The sequence below is a fragment of the Solanum verrucosum genome, unplaced genomic scaffold (assembly GCF_900185275.1).
Source record: "Solanum verrucosum unplaced genomic scaffold, falcon-dt-bn FXZP01000117.1, whole genome shotgun sequence".
Classification (NCBI taxonomy): Eukaryota; Viridiplantae; Streptophyta; class Magnoliopsida; order Solanales; family Solanaceae; genus Solanum; species Solanum verrucosum.
In genome coordinates, this window is record NW_026020014.1 from 100,949 (window position 1) to 122,796 (window position 21,848).

The 21,848-nt window shown below is 34.5% G+C and overlaps 2 protein-coding genes across 3 annotated transcripts; both read left to right on the plus strand.

Moving 5' to 3' along the window:
- The first annotated feature begins 7,062 nt into the window (after positions 1–7,062).
- LOC125820570 (coatomer subunit beta'-1-like) lies at positions 7,063–9,731 on the plus strand. Its single transcript, XM_049499973.1, has 10 exons — positions 7,063–7,183; positions 7,577–7,597; positions 7,686–7,747; positions 7,825–7,879; positions 8,055–8,091; positions 8,198–8,523; positions 8,616–8,747; positions 8,831–8,979; positions 9,267–9,341; positions 9,484–9,731. Exons 1-10 carry the CDS (start codon positions 7,181–7,183, stop codon positions 9,554–9,556), a joined length of 933 nt encoding a protein of 310 aa, XP_049355930.1. The 5' UTR covers positions 7,063–7,180; the 3' UTR covers positions 9,557–9,731.
- Positions 9,732–11,193: 1,462 nt separating this feature from the next.
- Positions 11,194–21,143, plus strand: LOC125820545 (coatomer subunit beta'-2-like). 2 transcript variants are annotated; one of them, XR_007442537.1, is made up of 26 exons: positions 11,194–11,456; positions 11,702–11,722; positions 11,813–11,874; positions 12,113–12,167; positions 13,127–13,163; positions 13,273–13,598; positions 13,720–13,851; positions 13,933–14,081; positions 14,250–14,318; positions 14,608–14,758; positions 14,848–14,913; positions 15,457–15,645; positions 16,009–16,149; positions 16,240–16,314; positions 16,421–16,597; positions 16,694–16,785; positions 16,875–16,991; positions 17,439–17,553; positions 17,673–17,744; positions 18,065–18,261; positions 18,346–18,439; positions 19,014–19,120; positions 19,296–19,422; positions 19,638–19,858; positions 20,310–20,352; positions 20,824–21,143. XR_007442537.1 is itself a non-coding variant. In XM_049499943.1 (25 exons), the coding sequence occupies exons 1-24, from the start codon at positions 11,454–11,456 to the stop codon at positions 19,812–19,814; spliced, it is 2,751 nt and encodes a 916-aa protein (XP_049355900.1). In that variant the 5' UTR covers positions 11,194–11,453; the 3' UTR covers positions 19,815–19,858; positions 20,310–20,424. The 2 variants fall into 2 exon arrangements, 1 of the variants encoding a protein (XP_049355900.1); XM_049499943.1 differs by lacking the exon at positions 20,824–21,143 and having other exon boundaries at positions 20,310–20,424.
- Positions 21,144–21,848: the final 705 nt, after the last annotated feature.

Genomic DNA, 21,848 nt, shown 5'->3' on the forward strand with positions numbered 1-21,848 from the left:
GTAACGGGGACAACGACTATATGTCTACTGTCTAGTCATTGTCCCCGTTATATATATCGTACTTCTTAACCATGAAGAGACTAGTGTACAAAGTATTCAAGTATATAACATGTATTACCAAAATTTGATATATGGTATTGAGAATAATAAAAGACTCGAATGTTAATTAATGATTTAGTAGCAAATAACTGAAACCTGTCACTTTTTTGGTTTGCACAACAAAACAGGACTCAACACCTACATGATTATTTTAACAACATATTTTTATTTGAAGAAAAGGAAGAGAATTATTGGGCAAAAGTGAATTTCACCAAATTGATATATAGTCATAGTTGAATGGGATGGGATCTTTTCTGTTGGCCTAATTATAGTTAGGATCATAATTTGGTCAATTGTGAAATCTCACTAATTATTACGCCCTTGCTCTGTCCATCTTTATTTGTCCACTGTACTATTTTAGGTTGTTTAATTAACAACACTTATTCAGTTTATAAAACCAATAAAATTTTATCATTCTGTGTCGTCTATTTTACTCTTGTTATTAAATATTACTATTCAATTTTCAATAATTAGATGACATATATTTAATGAGAGTGATTTGGTAAAATTACTCTTATCATTACGGCTTCTTAATTCATGTGTCAAGTCAATAGTAAACAACTATTATAAAATAAAGGGAGTAATAAATAAATTAGTTATTTCATTCATAACTGGCAAATTATAAAGTTCATGTACAAATTACGTCACGTAAACTGAATTAGTAGTTATTGAACTAAAAATACAAAAAACGCATGAGCTACCTGTTTTACACGTACATTTTATGTGATCAAACTAACGGTAAACATGTAGTAAGTTACATAGTATGTAAGATTAGTTAGTGTTTGATGGGACTTGGGAGTATTTGAGAGGAGGAATTAAGTTTGTTGGGAAATGTTGCAGTGGCGAGACTGTTTTATTCTTTAACCAGAGATCTCGAATTTGAGCTAGCTCTGGATATGGAAAAAATTCTCCAAATGAGTCATGCGGTGATCAATTAAAATTTAGTTAAAATTCTAATACGGACTTCGAATACCGAATTAAAAAAAAAAGTTTGTTGTGGATTGATATAAAATAGAAAAAATGCAGTGGCGTTTCTAAACACTTCTTGTGCCTACTTTGGTTGTAGGATATTTATAAATCATAAGTTTTGGAGGGACAATGGGAAGCTAAAATGTGGTTGTCTTGTACTCTTGTTATATAATACTACACTCTTTGTTAAAATTAAATATTCGTCATTTAAAAAGAAAAAAAACTGTAGCTTTTTTCCATTTTACCCTGTGTATGAAAGGATCAGGGTTTTCAAAAAAAGAAATACATAAAAAATATAGTTACTTGGAATCTAACCCAAGTATTTTTTTTATTTTTTTTATGATTTTTGACAATTCTACAACTCAACCACACATACATTTTGATGAAATATTTCCATCTTTTTTCACTTCAAAAATCAACCTTGTCCATTAATTTTGTAAAATAAAACGAGGGATTAAATTAATTTTCTATTAAAAAATAAAATTAAATAAAACGACGGATAGGATCAGTTTTCCCTAGATTTTTAGGACCTACCCCTTCGTCGGTTTTTGCATCGTTTTAGGTTGTAACAATTCATAAATAAAATTCGAAATATCAAAATATTTTAGATATGTTTTCGAATGAATATGGAGATAGAAGAAAATAAAATGCAGTACACGTGGCAAGCAATTCCAATCAAGTAGGCAGTAGCAACAACCAAATAGTTTTTGGCACCCCAAATTTGAACAACAGATGCTGCCTGCAGCATTATTAACCAACTTGATCGATCCATCGAGTCTGTTTCTTATGCATTTGACTCAATAAAGTGTATATTAAAAGTCAAGTGCTTTGAGATTTGTGGAGATCTTTGGTATTGGCCGGCCACCATGAATAATATCATAAACATTGCATTAGTCAACTCGTTTGTGCTAGAGTTCTAGTTATCTGCTCGATATAATTTAGTAATTTTAATTAAAACTTTGTATTTATATTAAGAAATGCATTTAATGTGGAAATAATTTAACAAGAACAGAAAAGGGAAATGAAATGTGTGCATTTTTCTCTTTAAAGCACCTGACTTTGTTTAGAACCTAGTAAGTTATTTTTTCTAAAACTCAAAGTTCATAAATTTCTAATTTTGAATTTGTCACTGCTAACTATAACCAAAGGATTAAAAAATAAATGGAACGTGTGCACTTTTCTCTTTAGGAGTTTGTTTATTTGGACTTAAAAGGATAAAAAAAAAGGGTCCTCTTTGAGGCCTAATTAACCTATTGAATACGTTGGAAATAACAAATTAAAAAGAGCACCCCACGATTCTTTCGTCTCGAGGTGGGGAGAAAAGTGGAATAGTTATGGTTAGCACTTAAAATAAGTTAATTTAAATACACGTACCATATATATCTTGAATATATTATTTTAACTTAAAAATACTTAAAATAAGTCAATTCAAACTGGCTCCAAGTTGAAAGTAACACAGATCTAACAAATTAAAAAGAACACCCCCACGGTTCTTTCGTCTGGTGGTGGGGTGGTTGTTACTTGTTAGCAGCGTAATGGACAAGTTTATTCCAAGAATATACCATTTTTCATTTTACCTTTTGATGACTCATAATTATAATTAGTCATATATATTCAAAAAAAAATGAAACCCTTTTTTTCGACTAAGGGTGTGTTTGGTATGAAGGAAAATGTTTTCCATTGAAAATGTTTTCCTGGAAAACAAGTTGATTTTTGACTTATTTTCTCATGTTTGGTTGGTGAGTAGAAAATATTTTCCGGAAAAGATTTTTAGTGTTTGATTTATGAATGAAAAATATTTTTGAGAAATATCTTTTATTTTTACTAGAGTAGAAAATAATTTTTGAAATTGAAAATAGTTTTTAAAAACAAACTTAAATTTTTTTGGGGGGGTGGGGTGTGGTAGGGGGTGGGTGAAGGGGGGGGTCGAGGGTAGGGGTGAAAAATTGAAATTTTGAAGTTGAAAATATTTTTGAAAAACAAACTTAAAATTATTTTTTGGGGGTGGGGGGGCTGGTAGGGGGGTGGGTGGGTGGGGGCTGAGGATAGGGGTGAAAAAATGAAATTTTGAAATTGAAAATATTTTTTAAAAATAAACTTGAATTTTTTTATTTTTTTTGGGGAAGGGGAGTGGGGGGCTGGTAGGGGGTGGGTGGGCGAGGGTTCTAGGGGTGAAAAAAATGAAATTTTGAAATTAAAAATATTTTTTAAAAACAAACTTAAATTTTTTGTGGGGGGGAGGGGGCTGGGTAGGAGGTGGGTGGGGGGGTCAAGGGTAGGATGAAAAAATGAAATTTTGAAATTAAAAATATTTTTTAAAAACAAACTTAAATTTTTTGTGGGGGGGGGGGGGGGCTGATGGGGTGGGTGGGGGGGGGGGTCAAGGGTAGGATGAAAAAATGAAATTTTGAAGTTGAAAATATTTTTGAAAAACAAACTTAAAATTATTTTTTGGGGATGGGGGGGGGGGGCTGGTAGGGGGTGGGTGGGTGGGGGTCGAGGGTAGGGGTGAAAAAATGAAATTTTGAAATTGAAAATATTTTTTAAAAACAAACTTGAATTTTTTTTGGGGAGGGGGAGTGGGGGGCTGGTAGGGGATGGGTGGGTGGGGGTTCTAGGGGTGAAAAAATGAAATTTTGAAATTAAAAATATTTTTTAAAAACAAACTTAAATTTTTTGTGGGGGGCGGGGGGGCTGATGGGGTGGGTGGGTGGGGGGGCTGGGTAGGAGGTGGGTGGGGGGTCAAGGGTAGGATGAAAAAATGAAATTTTGAAGTTGAGAATATTTTTTAAAAACAAACTTAAATTATTATTTTTTTTTGGGGGGGGGGGGTTAGGGGTGGGTGGGGGGTCGAGGGTAGGGTGAAAAAAATGAAATTTTGAATTTGTAAATATTTTTTAAAAACAAACTCAATTTGTTTTTGGGAGTTGAGGGGGGGGGGGGGTGACCGGAGAGGGGGTTGGGTGATCGAGATCAGGATGAAAAAATAAAAATTTGAAGTTGAAAATATTTTTTAAAAACAAACTAAGATTTTTTTTCTTTTTGAAGGGGGTTGGGGGCTGATAGGGGGGTTGATGGGGGGAGGGGGCGAGGGTAGTGGGTGGGGGTAAAAAAATAAGAAATTGAAATTAGAAATATCTTTTAAAAACAATTTTTAATATTTTTTTGGGAGGGGGTGGGGGTAGGGATGAGGGTGGGGTAAAAAAATTGAATTTAAAAACAAGCTTTAAATTTTATTTTTTTGGGAGGGGGGGGGGTTGGTTGGGGGGTGGTTTGAGGGTAGGGACAAAATAAATTGATTTTTTCAACAAAAAAATAATTGTAATTTGAAGTTGGAAGAGAGTTTTGGAAAATGTTTTCCTTAAGTTTAGAAGGGAAGTCATTTTCCTTAAATTTGAGGAAAATGAGTTGATTTGGAAAACATTTTCCAAAACATTTAGCCCAACCAAACATAAGAAAATTGAAAAACATTTTCCGGAAAATGTTTTCTTTCATACCAAACACACCCTAAAACTAGCTAGCTCATGAAGTCAACTTTACTAGTACAAATGGCTGGATCCTTGTCAATTAACTAGTCTATACACGTTCTCCACTCTTGAGAGAGTTGTGGTAATTGAATGCCTTTGTGACACTTAATAGCCCTTATTGTTTTGCTACATAACCTATGTCTGCATTAATATCATGTTGATGTACATGTAATCGAGCAAGGGCATGAGAACTGATTGGACCACGAAGACCAAATGAGCTAAATTTGATGGTTGAGCTAAAAATGTAATGTCGGGAACATGTTTGACCCATAACGGAAGTTAAATTTAATTTCTATTTTGAATAGTTCAGAAGTGTTAATATATAACTAATTATGACACACATATTTAACGTTTGGGAATTATAGAGAGCTTAATTAGACTTATAATATTGGTATTTAAAATCATCACAATAAATCAACAAGATAAGCATTTAAATTGAAAGTGATAGGAAGCTTATAGTAGAAAGAGAGTTTAGTGTATTTCTTCTAGAATTATTATGATTAATGGAATCTTTTTGTGTCTTTTTTTGGGATTATTAATTAGCTCAAGAGTGGGAAAAGTGACTTGTTTGGATGTCTATATTCTTCACTTCTGGAAGGGAATAATTAACAAGTTCTATAAAATGTTTAAGTTATATTTGTCTAGTCTATTTAAAGAAACAAATTAGAAAACATGAGTGGACTTGTTGTCTCATTTTGGATAATTTCCGTTTCTTTTGTCGACCATAATTGTGATTAAAAAATCCCTCACGATTAGATTTAGTTGATGGTATAGATTTTGTTGATTTTATTTATAGGCGTTTAGTGTTTTAGCATCGTTTAGTATTATAATTAAGTATCATTCTTTACTGATTTTTTTACTTAAATTGGACATTAATTCATTCACTTTCTCAATATGTATAAATAACGCGAAACGTATAATAGGATGTTAATTTTACCTCTTAAAAGAAATGAGACCTAAAAAATTTCGAACTAACCTTTATTTTTTAATCGAAAATACTGAAGGTAGCAAGACCTAAAATTTGAAAATGGCAGCACCACTAAAAGGCTTAAAAATATGTACGCTCCAAGATCATTCTTACTGATTGTTCGTTTGATTGATAAAATTGTTCCTTCAAATTGAGTATAAACTGTGAAACTTTTGTTATATTCGTATAGGACTTATTAAAAGGGGAATTGCTCCCTATCCATGGGAGGCTACCACGACAATGTTGTTAATATGATTCAGAAACGAGTAACAACTTCATGGGAGATAGAAGTGTGTGAAGACATTTGGAAGCTTTCAAGCATGTTTAGTCATGTCAAATTTATATATATTTCTAGATTTGTGAACAAAATAGTTGATAGTTTAGCTAGATACTCTATCTCTTTGTTGAAGGAAATCTCTAGGGAGAAGTTTTTCCCAAGTTGGATCATCCAGGATGCAAAAGATATGTTTGAAGTATATACTTAGTTGATGCAATAATAAAAGGGGTTCTGTTTCGGAAAAAATAAATGTAAAAAATCCCACCACACATATTGGTGATTCAAATGGTGTATTATAGTTATTTCATATAAATGTCATGCATCTCTTTTTTCTTCCAAAGACCAATTTATGACCAAAATAATGTGTCAAAAAACAATATCCATATAGTATTGTGTTCTCATCCCACTTTAATTAGGTCTGACTCTGATCTATACAAGTTATTAAAACTCAGCCTTGAAGTGTTGTAGCATCCAATTTCAGATAGTTACAAGAGCAACATGCACATTAGAACTTGTTGATCAAGGCCTTGACATCATGGATCCATGGGCCTTGTGGCGTACCTACTAGAATTTGAACTTTGGACTGCTTTATCCTTTAGCATAGCAGTAACCTCAACTTCGTCTGCCGTAGGCCGTAGCCAATTATTCTCGACGGAAATTTTTAAGCTAATTTTAACGAGTGGTGTATCTTAATGTATTACCTCCAACTCTGCTACATAATTATTAAATAGTATGTAATTATTTGAAACTACATATGAGATTAATAGATATAGTATGGATGTACGTCTTGTGTAACACTAGCACAACAAAATTGCTAACAAATTTTAAATATTTCATCAACTATTTATTGTCCAATGGGTGAATCTGATAAAGAGAACTTGTCCATGCAAAACTTATCTTAACATACAAAATTTGTACATAAAAATTGACCCTTAAAGAGAAAACACGCAAAGTAGAAGATATTATTTTTTCAAAAAGTATTCTTCTTCGATTTCTTCATATAGTCACTGCCTAGTAATTTCCATTGTCAAATTCATTATGGTTTGCAAGTCAATAAATACTTCATATACACACCCTTGATTCTGCCAACAAATCATCATCAACGGCTACAAGTGCTTGTATGATATCATTAAGAATGTGACAGTCCAAATAAATATAAGTCAAACGAGGCAACTATACATGCATGTATCTTCCTTTAAAACTTAAGTGCAAAGTATTCTTGGGTATATAAAGAGGTAAATCACAACTCCAACAACAACAACAAAGAAAAACATTTTTCCAATTCCATTTAGTGTTAAGCTTTTGTTAGTAAGGTTTTAAACTTTTCAAACGTCCGAGACAATGGTAAGTTATAAGTCATCTTTACATCATCGTGATAATTATATTGTTTGTTAAGTAGCATATACAACATACATGTCTTATTTTCAGGATTACTTATTCGTATCTCAATGGGACTCATTTTGAATGTCATGACAATATAAAAAGTTCATTACACGTATATAACTTAAACTCTATTTTAATGGCTCGTTTGGTCAAATTTTTCAAGAAGCATTTGCATTCTCAATATATAACCTTCATAAAACTTGGTCATATAACATCTATATGTTGCATTAGTACCTGTTGAATTGCAAATATTCAATTTGTGTGATCTTATATATCCTGACGACTATTTTTTGTTCATTGCTCCTTTTCCTTTGGCCTCCGTCTCTGTTGGATCAAATATCGCGGTGTCATCAGACTTTTGCAATTGAAATTGAGGTACTACTACAGTAAATTTTCTGGCATCATTTGAATCATGACATATTATAACTGAAATTAAACTGAAAACAATGTTTTTTTGACACAGAAAAAACATGTCCAGAAATCAGAAAGGGTCAAGGCCTTGGAGATCCACCCAACAGAGCCATGGTAAAAATAAAAAAAATCAATCTGCTTTTACAAAAATGGGTGAATATTATAATATAACTGTGTTGTTGATCCTGCAGGATTTTAGTGAGCTTGTATACAGGAACTGTACAAATATGGAATTACCAATCTCAAGTAAGCAACCTTGCATTAGCTAGAAAATTTTAATACTAGCTTATTGTTGAACTGTACAACAAGGTCGGCTATATGATTAAGTTCAATTGTTTCATGACCTGTCATTGATGAAAATGTGAATTGAAAATCTCTTCCTCTATCGACTAAGTACTTTGTCATTTCTTTGATTCTTCAGACTGTAGAGAAGAACTATCAAGTCTCAGAGTCACCAGGTATATATATATATATTATGTAATAACTATTTATTCAATTCACAGATTCCTAGCATCAATCAGTCCTGGACAAGGCATTAATAATATAAATGTTTGTTTTTCTCAGTCAGGTCAGCCAAGTTTATCGCCCGTGAAAAAAGTATTGTTGTTGGATCAGATGATCACTTCATTAGAGTATACAACTACACAACAGAGGAAAAGACTAAGGAATTCAAAGCACACGACGATTATATCAGATCATTAGCTGTTCATCCTACTCTTCCTTATGTTCTGTCAAGTTCCGATGACATGATGATAAAGCTTTGGGACTGGGAAAAAGACTGGGCTTGTACTCAGATTTTTAAGGGGCATAACCACTATGTGATGCAAGTGGCCTTCAATCCAAAAGAAAACCAGACGTTTACAAGTGTATCACTTGACTGCACAATGAAGGTATATATATTCAAATAACCACATTACTATATTGTGGTTTACTATAAACTTTGGACTATTGATATTCACTTTTCATTTCCTTTTTAAAACAGATGTGGAATCTTAGCTCCTCTGATCCAATTCTCGAAATAGAAGCACATTCGAAGGGGATCAATTGTGTTGATTTCTTAACTTGTGATGATAAACAATATCTAATCACTGGATCAGATGATCACACAGCTAAGGTATGCTGCAAACAAAATTTCTTCCGCGAGATAATTATTTAAGTATCTGCATATTGCGTGCTGACTATTTTATGATTTTTTAGGTCTGGGACTTGCAAAATCAAACTTGTGTCCAGATTCTTGAAGGTCATAAGAACAATATTTCTGCATTGGCAATGCATCCAGAACTTCCTGCTCTTTTTACAGGGTCTGAGGATGGAACATTTAGCGTGTGGGATGCTACTAATTACAGGTAACATAGACGCTCATGCTATCACATATATTCGACATACATATCAGGATCTTGAACATGATAAAATTCATCGTAGAGATAGTACCTGATGCAACAAACATTATTACGGTAAATCAGCAATAAGTTTCATAGATGAACATTCGAACTTTCTAAATGTTTTGACTCTCTCAGTTTGATTCATTATCAACAACTTGGATGTTAACAACCTGCATAACAAATACAGTACAATGTGTATACTGTAAATTTGATTTATTTTGACATTCATTTCCTCGATATGTTATTAACAGCTTACTCAACACACAAATCTCTGAACTTGGGAGAATTTGGGCAATTGGATTTGCAAGCCTTGAAGGTTCTCACATGTAAGTTTCTATTTCCACAAGTAATTCTTCTATTTTCATATTTCAATTAGTACTCCGATTCTATTATCTACACACGGGTAACCTTTAATTACTTTTCCGGTTAATTTTTTCTCCTAATCAAAACTATTGTTTTCTTTGATAGGCTCATAATTGGCTGTGATGAAGGAATGATTATCGGAAAGATTGTATGTTCAGAAACTCCTGAGGAAGATTGAGAGACAATATATATGAAGAAGCTTATGTTTTCTTTATGCTTTCTAGTTTCTGCCATTTTAATATGTTTTTATAATTACTTGTACTAGGATCTTGTGAATCCATTATGTCTATCTTGTACTTATTTTCTTGGAATTAAAGTTGATGTTGTATAAGAAGCCAAGAGTAAATAATTTCTCATAATTCGATGACATTTTGAGATATTAACTTTCTAACTAATTCGTCAAAATATTTACTCATTTTCTAATTCCAAGAATGATGGCGAAAATAAAAGCATACACAGATAGGAAGGTCGCAAAAATTAATTTGATACATTCTCATTTTTTACCTCACTGTGTTACTACCACGAAAAAGTGTGATCTGAGCAAATTTTATGGACCCTGTTATTGTGTTATTTGGGGTTTGAACTTGGAACGCTTTCATATTCAAATGGACACCCATTACCACTTTGCCAAAAACATAGCTTTTGTCAAAAACGTCCACATTTATATATACATCCCTTAAATGTAGAATTTGACATATATATATATATATATAATGTAATTTTCCAACAAAAGGAACACCGAATGGCTGTTGCTACCCCACTGAGCTCGTATGGTGCCCATAGAGTACAAGTCAATCTTCTCTCATCTCAAATTTCTTAACATGATAATACCGTGTCTATGGCGAAACTTGTAGAGACTTAAAAGTTTTAAGGATAAAGTTTAAACACATATTTGCTGTCAAAGCTTGGTTTCACACATTTAAGCCCAAGTGCTTTATTATGTGGCGTCTTTCATATGCTAACCATAATTGTATTGCCAAATATTAACATATATATATTCATAGTACCAATTACCAAATGATATAAAAGAGAAGAAAAAAGCTACTCCAAAGCCTATTTGGATGTGTTTATTATTATAACTTTACAAGTTAGGAATTTTAATTTACATCTTTGGTTTATTTTTATATTTTTTAATTTAAAAATAAATTGTTTGCAACAAATTTTAAACATATGGAAAATGAATCAGCCACATAAATAAAATCCTAAGAAACATGAATATTTTATTAATGATAGTGCGGGTACAATTTTGTTCCTCTCTTAATTCATGATTTGGACTTGATTTCTATAATTTGAGGGTTGTTAATGACGTATTTCTCGAACTAGGATGATTTGGACTTAATTTTCATAACTCGATAATTCGAGGGTCGTCAGTGGTGTCTTTCTCGAATTAGGATGATTTGAACTTAATTTTCATAACTCGAGGGTCATTAGTAGCGTATTTCTCAAATTCAGATGATTTGAATTTGATATCTTTATGAATATTTCAAGAATTTGTAGTGGAATTTCGAGATGACTTTTCAAAAAAAATATAGTACTAACATATATATAATCATGAATTAGGATTTAGGGTTGAGTAGCCTCCAAGAATTCTAATTGAAATTGAACACTCTTTGTAGAGTCTCAGTTGGACATCCCTTGTAGAGTCCCGCAAGATTGCGATTGTTTTTTTTTCTTTTTAACAAAGCATATAAATCCAAACAACTCGTAGAATGATCAAAAGGTATACCTCATACGTGAAAAACAGCAAAAACAAAATTGGAAATTCTAATATTAACTTTTTTTTCTTTTTCGGTCAGATAATATTAAGTAACTCTTAACTACAAAGGATCATCCTCATAAAATTCCCCCTTTTGCATTCGCTTTACAGGGGTTGCGCTGTTACACGAGCTAAACCTCTAGGAGTACTAATTTTCTCTCTCTTGATCTCTCTTCGTCCTTCTCTCACTTCAACAATTGGAATTCGAAGATCTCTGCTGCTAATTCGTGCTTCAATTTGATCTCACGCGAATCTCTACCGCTACTTCAATCACTGATTCGGTTCCTCTTTCGGAGAGTTCTCATATTCATCGCTGAAAATGGTGAGTCTGTTAGTTTCAATCTGTTCAACATTACGTTACGGCTTAGATCTGATTCAAATCGGATTCGGTTTGGTTGCGGTAACTGATCACCGTCTCCAGGATAACAAAATTCTGTCTCGTATTCATGAGTTTTGAGTGTTAGGTCTATTATTCGTTAATTTGAGATCTGTCACTTTGTTATTCACTAACTTAATTTTGTTTCCTGTTTGTGTTTTTTCAATCTCGAATTGAATATGATGACTCAGCCTCTGAGATTGGAGATTAAGGTACTATTCAATTGGCGTACTTGAAAATGTTTATATACTTCATATATGTGCCACTAATGCATTTTGTGCTGACTGTAATTATTGATTCAGAGGAAACTTGCTCAAAGATCAGAAAGGGTAAAGTGTGTGGATCTACATCCTACGGAGCCATGGTAATTGGACTTTCCCTATCTTTTCAGTTTTAAGCTGATATGTTTGCTTTCCATTTTAAATTATTTAATGTCGGAGTGACCTATTGCTAGTATCACTGTAGCTGCATGTTTTATTTATTTCTTAATACCCTGTGAAATCACACAAAGTGGAGTCTGAGGAGGGTAGAGTATAGCAGACCTTACCCCTACATCATGGACCTAGTTACTTCCAGCTAATTCCTGTTCTTACTTCTCGCAGGATATTGACAAGTTTGTATTCGGGGGCTGTTTGCATCTGGAACTACCAGACCCAGGTATGGGAAGTAACATTGACACTTGTATTTTTTTTCCTGGATTATGGAATTCTCAAATCTTGAAAGATGTGTACTGTATTTTACAAGTGTGTCCTAAATGTGATCTGGTTTGGGGGAAGCTTAGTTCCTATCATACTTGGATGAATAAGCTAGAGTTAACTTTTGATTATTTGGTGTCGTCATGAATGCTTGAAATTGTTTTTATGTATACTTAGTTGGGGAGAATTGGACTTACTATTAGTGCAATCCACTGGAAGAACACACATTTATTCTTTCAACAATCTACTACCGGTTGATATTTGTTGTTTATTTGAAATTTCAAGATACAACAACAACGACGCCTCAAATTCCAAGCAAGTGGGAGTCATTTATATGAGTCCTTACGAACCATGTCGCTCATCTTATGCCAAATAAAAAGTATTACAATTTTCAGCCAAGATAATGTTTTTTTTGGATAAATGAATTTCAAGATTATGGAGCTGAAAAGCCATTGAACTGAAGTGGGAGTGTCTTATGTTCCTTGTATTGTTGCTTTCTCCTACTTTGTCTTCCCTATCTTCATTGCAATAACATCTCTTTTAACCGTGATATTGGACTATGCAAGTTACTTTAGTAGAATTTCTGCCCTCCAATGACTGTAACAAAAAAATTCTTACTGTAATGCCTTGTATTAGGAATATGTTCAAGTATTCATCATCGGTGAATCACGTTTGGAGTTACTGCTCCATTATTCCTAGTGATATTTCTTACTGTAACATCCCATGTTAGGAGCAGATTGAAGTTTTCACCAAAGATGAATCATGTTAGACTTCAATCTTCTTCACTTATTTGCCAATTTGACTTCTTAGCTTACTGTGTATGAGTCATGAGAAGCTATTGAGCAAGTACATAATTATAGAGCAAAAGTTACATGGTAACAGTATCATCAACAGAGAGCTAACCCATCTTTACTATTGCAGACAATGGTCAAATCTTTCGAGGCGACTGAATTACCAGGTATGTTGATGGAGTTTGAATAATCTTTGTTTGGCCAGGACTGTGAACTAGCACTCTTTTGCTTTAACTAAGATTCAGTTCTGTTAAACACCTAGTTCATTCTTTGCAGTTAGGTCAGCGAAGTTTATAGCACGCAAGCAATGGGTTGTTGCCGGTGCTGATGATATGTACATTCGTGTATACAATTACAATACCATGGACAAGGTCAAAGTATTCGAAGCGCACACTGATTATATTAGGTGTGTGGCTGTCCATCCTTCTCTACCATATGTGCTGTCATCTTCTGATGACATGCTTATAAAGCTATGGGACTGGGAGAAAGGATGGCTATGCACTCAAATTTTTGAGGGTCATTCCCATTATGTGATGCAAGTCACATTTAATCCCAAAGACACCAATACATTTGCCAGTGCATCTCTTGATCGAACTATAAAGGTAAGGGTTTTTTTCCCTTCTGTATCTTCTTTGCTTCCTCCTGGCATAAACTTGTTCACAACGTTATAACTTTTCATGAACCAATCTGAAATAATTGAATTGATCATGCTTGGTTTTTCAGATTTGGAACCTCGGCTCCCCTGACCCAAACTTCACATTGGATGCGCATCTAAAAGGAGTCAATTGTGTAGACTATTTCACTGGTGGTGACAAACCTTATTTGATCAGTGGTTCTGATGACCACACTGCTAAGGTATGCTGATCATTACTTTCCCATGTTCTGTTAGTTTAGATATAGAGAATCTGAATTAGGTGTTGCTAAACTGTGAAACAGGTCTGGGACTATCAGACTAAAAGTTGTGTCCAGACTCTTGAAGGCCATACACACAATGTCTCCGCCGTATGTTTTCATCCTGAGCTTCCTATTATAATTACGGGGTCTGAAGATGGTACAGTTCGTATATGGCATGCAACCACTTATAGGTAGATTTATACTCAGAACTACTTTATTACTTGGGTAATTTTCTATTGATTTCATATGATAATAGCTAGGCATATACAGTGATATTTTAGCCAATAGGTCAAAAATATATCGTCTCTTTAAGTTGGCTATTTGATCCTAATTTTTTTTTCACTGCATTCTGTATGCAGACTTGAGAACACTTTGAATTATGGTCTTGAAAGAGTTTGGGCAGTTGGTTGCATGAGAAGTTCAAGAAGGTTAGTTTCTATGATAAGTTTATCGCTGTGTCTTTATTCTCTTAGGAAGTCTTGCAATTCCTTTCAATTCTACTTTGCTTTTTATTTTTTACTGTTTTTGTTTCCAAGTAAGAAGAGTTCTTATTATGGATGAAGAAAGAAGGAAATTACTTATTTGTACAACTTGTGGGCATAACAAATAGTAAAATTCTGAAACAAAGTAGCAATGAACTGGATTATCATTTCATCTCATGCTTTGTATTGCATTTATTCATCTAGTTGCAGTTATGCTGATTTGATACATGTGCAGGGTTGTAATAGGTTATGATGAGGGCACTATCATGGTAAAAATTGGCCGAGAAGAACCCGTTGCCAGCATGGATAACAGTGGAAAAATTATATGGGCTAAGCACAATGAAGTTCAAACTGTCAACATCAAGAGTGTTGGGGCGGATTACGAGGTATGTCATCCTGACTTTTCTATTGCTCACTTGTTTCTTTACACTGCTCAATATTGTTTAATTTAGTGCATGTTTGCCTTATCTCTCAGGTTACTGATGGAGAAAGGCTGCCTTTGGCTGTCAAGGAATTGGGAACTTGTGACCTCTATCCACAAGTAAGTGAGCATTATCTTAAAACCAGAATATGGTGACAACCTGGTCAGCAAGAATTATGTGGTTGCCATAATTTAGCTGTTAGTTACGTATCCTCGTTCTGCTTGGAGTTGATTAGTGTACATGTTTTACAAGCGAGAGGCTAATCCTATATTACTATATCTCTTTTTTGGGGAAAGGCAATACATATACTCGAAACCTCACCCACCATTGATCTGTTTTCTGATTTAATCGTGTGTCGGTGTTTCTATTATCATACTTTATTTAGGGTGCCATTGTCTGTATTGATGCTGTAAAGACTGATGGGTTATTTCCTATTGTTCTGGTCTTTTTTATTTTTTAAATCTTTTTTGGCCTTTGCTTATCTCACTGTTGTCATCTTGTTGTTATTTGAGGTGTCGTAAATTTCTTATGCAGTCATCTTCTTGCAGTATAAAGAGTGTGGATAGATTATTGTAGCTTGCAGTTTTTTATCTGCATTGTTTTGGTTTGGAGAAAATATGTAGAGGTCACTTATTAAAATTGCATACTTTTTCTCTTAACAGAGCTTGAAGCATAATCCAAATGGAAGGTTTGTTGTTGTTTGTGGAGATGGAGAGTATATCATATATACTGCTCTAGCATGGAGAAATAGGTCATTTGGTTCAGCTCTGGAATTTGTTTGGTCTTCTGATGGAGAATATGCTGTGAGAGAAAGTACGTCAAGGATTAAGATCTTCAGCAAAAATTTTCAGGTTCACATTCGTCCTCCAACTGGCTGTCTCGAAAGGTTCATTGCATCACGTACCTATCAAAAGGAAAAAAGACAAGCAAATTGATTGCATCATGTGTTACATTTGAGTCTAATGATGGACTGTTTTATATATTTGACTTAAATCAACTGTTTCTTCCCTATCTGCCCCCTTCTATTTAATGTCTTTGTTAGTGATGAGCTTTTACTTCTTAGAGAGCTTTTTAAGTGAGTTTTTAGTTCACATATGTGTTATAGTGTAATAAACACATTGGCTTCTCTTTCTCGAAGCTGAAACATGCAATGTGCCATGGTTTCTTCTTGTCCATGTGGTGGCCTTAAAGGTGAATTATGTTGATATCTCCAGGAGAAGAAGAGTATCCGCCCTACTTTCTCAGCTGAGCGCATCTATGGAGGTACTCTAATGGCGATGTGCTCAAATGAGTTTATTTGTTTCTATGATTGGGCTGACTGCAGGTTGATACGGCGAATTGATGTTAGTGTGAAGGTGAGAAACATAAGCTTGACTGTGATACACTGTAAGGTTGTTTTTCTCGGAAGTGTTAACTTTGTCTATGTTGTTTTTAAATTTCTTTAGAATCTCTACTGGGCGGACAGTGGCGATCTGGTAGCAATTGCAAGTGATACATCCTTCTACATACTCAAGTATAATGTGAGATCTTCTTTCCAAAATCAAAATTACACGTGCTCAAGTTTGTTATTCTATTCTTTGCATAATTCTATTAACGGTCATCTGTTTGCTTGTGTCATACCTGCAGCGTGATGTGGTTTCTGCCCATTTAGACAGTGGAAGATCAGTAGATGAGCAGGGCGTAGAAGAAGCTTTTGAACTTCTTTATGAGATAAATGAACGGGTCAGGACCGGAATTTGGGTTGGTGATTGCTTCATTTACAATAATTCTTCCTGGAGACTTAACTACTGTGTTGGTGGTGAGGTATGATTTGTTGTGCATGCTGCTCTTCTTGCACATATATCTGGAGACATCTTATATCTGTGTGTGAATCAGCAAAACTATTTTTTGTATGTTTAGGTAACCACAATGTTTCATTTAGACCGGCCTATGTACCTGCTCGGATATCTAGCGAACCAGAGTAGGGTTTTTCTGATTGACAAAGAGTTCAAGTGAGTTCTTTCTGGGAGATTCTGATGTTGGAAACTTCAGCTTGAGATAATGATTCTGGGATAAATGAGTTCATTTCCTTTTTGTGCAGTGTCATTGGATATACTTTACTGCTCGGCCTGATTGAGTACAAGACACTTGTGATGCGTGGTGACTGGGACAGAGCAAATGAGGTGCTGCCATCGATTCCTAAGGAGCACCATAATAGGTAAATCACATGTTTAAATGTCTTCAGGGAACATGTCCAATATATTGTGCATGCTTGCAACTTAAATTATCAACATGGTTGTAGTATGTCAATGAACTGGGTTTTCTGGATTATATTAATGTGGCTTTTTTTGTTGTAAAATAGTTCTAGTTCTGGGTTATTTCGGAGTAGCATGCTGCTCTTAGATTCGGAGGGATTGGCATCTGTATTCATTTGTTTGTATAGATAGTAATTTCTGTGGATTATATTAATGTGTCTTTTATACTTCAGATCTGTTTGATTAATCAAATATCTCTTTCCTCTGAAAATTTTATATGTGATGCTTCATGTTGGTATGAGGTATCACATAGTTTCTGCAATATCTAAACCTTCGGAAGGGAGGGGGAGGGGGGGTTGCTTTGTTTTATATGAATTTTCCTAATTAGTCATAAAATGTTTCCCTGCTAGTGTTGCACATTTCTTGGAGTCGCGAGGTATGGTAGAGGAAGCATTAGAAGTTGCAACAGAGCCTGACTACAGATTTGATCTAGCCATACAGCTGGGAAAATTAGATATTGCAAAGGTGGGGGATCCTAACTTTAATGCATGTGGTTTGAACTTCCATATCTTCTTTTAAACTTGTTTGTTTCTTAAGAACCATATGATGTTTAGAAGTGTGGCTTGTGGCTTGTGGCTTGGCAGGATATTGCAGTGGTAGCTCAAAGTGAGTCCAAATGGAAGCAGTTGGGTGAACTAGCCATGTCTGCCGGAATGGTAACTGTTACTACCATTAATTGAAATCTTATTTTTGCCGCATACATTTAGTTTTTTTACTGAGAAAATGGATGGTTCAGATTTTAGGAATGATGCCATAGCTTGTACTTGTTTAAACTCTTTCTTTAAGCTGAACTGGGACTACTGCTAAATATATCATTCAGAGCTAAGTGAAATTTTCCAGCTCTTTGTTTTTGTATTCAAGTGGTTGAGGTGCTTTGTAATTTGGTCTCTTCAGATGTCAGCAGTACTTTTCTGAAATGCACGTGTGTATTTTCCTGAGTTCTTCAGAATTTTTGCTCATTTGCTACATTTTGTAGCTGGAGATGGCAGAGGAATGTCTGAAGTATGCCAACGACTTGAGTGGTCTGTTGCTACTCTATTCTTCACTAGGAGATGCTGAAGGAATAACTGAACTAGCAACTCTTGCCAAAGAGCAGGGGAAAAACAATGTCACATTCCTTTGCATGTTCCTTTTGGGTAAAGTGGAGGAATGCATTCAGCTATTGGTTGATAGGTATTTCTTTTTGCTAAAGAACATATTGTTTAGGTGTGTTTTCAATGGTTCAGATTGATATATAGAGTTACAATTTATTTGCAGCAATCGGGTACCTGAGGCTGCTTTTATGGCTAGATCTTATCTGCCAAGTAAGGTTTCTGAAATAGTTGCAATTTGGAAGAAGGACCTCAGTAAGGTCGGTGTTTCTCTGATCTTGAGCTTTCTTATCTGTATACACCTTCTGAATTTCTGGCACTTAGGACCAAATATTTGGCGGGATGGTCACCTGAGAGATCTGTTGGAGCTGCAGAACCATCTAGATTTGATTTTCATTTAACATAGTGGGATTAAGCTTCTTGACCTAAGTTTCTGGTGCAAAGAAACTTCGGAGCTCTTTACCTCTCGGACTTATTATTTACTCCTGTGATAGGCATCAAAAGTAATATTATTGGACAATTTTTCTGTTCCACTTGCATTTGTGTATTATCTCCATGGAATGACCACAAGAAATATATTTAATGAGTTTTCAGGAAGCAGACTATTCTGTTATGAATTATGTCATGCCTTAATCTAAAGATTTGATATTGAATATAGTTTGAACACAGAAGTGAAGGGTATAATCCCTTCTCAAAAAAAGAAGAGTGAAGGTTGTAATCATTTTTCAATACGGACTATATGGCTTCATGCAGGAACATTGCTATATTATCTGTAGTCCTGTAGCAGAAAATTGTTGTATTTTAATGTGGTTTATTCATGAATGGATCATTCAGGTTAACCAGAAAGCAGCAGAAGCTTTGGCTGATCCTGAAGAATATCCTAATATGTTTGAGCACTGGCAAGTTGCATGTGCTGTTGAATCTAAAGTTGCAGAAGAAAGGTGTTGATAATGGCTCTATCTACTTCCTATGCATTTCTTCTATACTCTCTCAGCCTACCCTGGTGGCTTTCTGAAAATTCATGGGAGTTCCCCATTTCTTCTTTTCTCTTCTTTCTAGGACAAATTTGCACCAGTTTGGATAACTTTTGTAATTTCTGTTCCAATTCCTATGTAGGGGTGGCTACCCACCAGCAACAGAATATGTTAATCATGCTGATAGATCAACTAACAACCTTGTAGAAGCTTTCAGCCACATGAAAATGGATGAAGAATCACTTGAAAATGGAGATATAGACCACGAGGTATGACATGATGGTTTTGCTATTTGCCTTCTAGTTTGGGTTGATTTAACATTCTGTATACCTATCATGAAAGAAAAAAATAAATAACCATATCTTTGTACATGATAGGAGAAGTCCTTTCTCGATGTTATTTTATACCCGTATTGAAACAGCTTAGACTCTATCAATTGGTGTTTGTTGATGCTAACAATTAAATGTCTGTGTCAACTGTTCAGGTTGCAGAACAGAGTGATGATGAGGTGCAAGAACTGGGGCAAGATGATGCACAAAATGAGGGACAAGAAGAGCCCGTAGTTGTGGATGCTGATTCTACTGACAGTGCGGTACTCATTAATGAAACTGAGGCAGAAGAAGAGTGGGGTACGAATACTGAAGGAAAACCGTCAGCCTAAAAGCAATTGGTTGGGCCGGTGTGAAAATCCTAGTTTTGTTGCTGGTGATTATTGAATTTCTCTTATTTGCGTTTTTGACTACCATATCATATTCTTCTGGTGTTTCTATTGTGTATATCCCTGTTTTTATCATATTGCATTATGTTTGTCTTTAGAAAATGTTGAATAAACTCTGACTTAATGAACTTCACCCTAATTCAAGATAGAAAAATTTTGTAGTCTGTTCCCTTCTTCCCTATGGAGAAGTTTCTAAGCATTGATTTTTTCAAAGCTTTAACTGACAGGAAGAAGTGAGGATTAGAAGATATTTCAGTCCTTTATCGGGATCCTTGATTTGGCATTCATTTGTTTTTTGGCACAAATTAATGCAGTTTTCACCCTGTTTCTTCTTCAACTGTTTTCACCTACTATTATCTAATTATCCCTACTATTGTTTGTTTTTATTTTGTCCCTTTCTCCTTCTAACTCTCATACTTACTATTGATGCTTTTGCAGTGCTTACACCACGCCACTAGGCTCATTCAAGACAGTTCCATCTGTATGTAATCATTTCTTATGTTACAATTTTTCTCCATCAACTGTTGAAAGTGTACGTCTGTTTAAGGCTCATCTATATGTAGGCTTGGTTAGGTGTCTCTAGTTCATAAACCTCATTGTTTTCTGTCTCAAATGGGATAAAGCTGAAGAAATTCTGGCTTTATTATTGAAGCTGAACACTCCTTTGTTCATCCCAAAAAATTTGGTCATATTGCCAGGTTCTCATGGCTTGTCAGGATATGTAGGATTATTGCGTTCTGTAGCTTAACACCTGCATGATGTTAGTTAAATATTTGAGTATATTGGCATTGGTAGTTGGGCAAGTGGCAACTTGTACTTGCAGAAAGTATCGCTAATCTGTATATTATTAATTTCTTATCTTCAAGGCACATTAGGAAAGCTCTACAGAAGATAAACGTTTTTTTTTTTGGTCCTGGCTCATCTAAATATTGATATTTGTTAAATATTGCAGGTTCAATAGGTGTTTCCTTTAAAGGGGGCGATCAACGGACTGGGCATGTCTGTTCTGCAAGTGGTGTGATTTTGTAGCAATGAGTTTTGTAGGCATACTGGACATATGTTTCCAGCTTCTTTGTTAGCTTTAGTCACTCATAGTTGCTTTATCATATTCTTTCGAGGCATACGTTTTTCACCCTTCAATATCTTCATATGTCATTGTCCACTGTAGAAACACTATAAGCCATATATGGAAGTGGAGGTAATGCAGATGTGTGCTCAAAAACTGCAATCTGAAGAAATGAAAATTATAATCAGGATATTTTGTTTGGTGCATTACTGTGGAACGATGGACAGAAAGAAGAAACTTTACAAGGATACGAAAGACTATTAATATGCCTTTTATATGACAGATATAAACTCGCTTGTTTCAGTTTAAGATCTATGTGAGTGGTACCAATTAATCAAGAATATGTTTAGCCATGTTAATATGTATACTTTAGATGTTATATTTTCTATATCTTCAAAAGAAAGAAAGGACCTAGCCAAAGAGTTGACAACTCATTAAAATAGCATGCAAACGCACAAGTTCAAAGGTACTTTAAAATTACATCAGAAAGCTGGTAGATTGCTGATTCATATAACTAGTTCGTCTCTTTACATGCTCCATTCCATGAGGTTGAGTATGATAAATATTTACCCGCATTTGGTATTCTATTATAATAAAAATCAAGCAATTTAGCATCATCAGTTATAAACTAAAATAAAAATATGTATAACCATAATTTAATGATTAATGCGTGTATAAAACATATATCTTGTATCATGTATATATTGACTTTATATCAATACTAGATGGTTGCTGATAACTAAGAGAAAATCACACCCTTAACGTATGCGCTCTTTTTTGAAGCTGTAGAAATGTATTGTAAGAAAGAGGGACAACTGAAATGGACAAGAAACTGAAATTCTGAAGATGGTAGGAATTGAAAATGAAAGAAAGATTTCATTTATTAGTGTCTATGCCTATGAGTTTTGCAA

What these genes read in the sequence shown, in the direction of transcription:
- LOC125820570 (XM_049499973.1), top strand. An exon ending in CACTTGACTGCACAATGAAG is followed by an intron (nt 8,524 to 8,615) that starts GTATATATATTC and finishes TTTTTAAAACAG; the next exon opens with ATGTGGAATCTTAGCTCCTC. An exon ending in AGCCTTGAAGGTTCTCACAT is followed by an intron (nt 9,342 to 9,483) that starts GTAAGTTTCTAT and finishes TTTCTTTGATAG; the next exon opens with GCTCATAATTGGCTGTGATG.
- LOC125820545 (XM_049499943.1), top strand. An exon ending in TCTACATACTCAAGTATAAT is followed by an intron (nt 16,315 to 16,420) that starts GTGAGATCTTCT and finishes TCATACCTGCAG; the next exon opens with CGTGATGTGGTTTCTGCCCA. An exon ending in ATGGAGATATAGACCACGAG is followed by an intron (nt 19,423 to 19,637) that starts GTATGACATGAT and finishes TCAACTGTTCAG; the next exon opens with GTTGCAGAACAGAGTGATGA.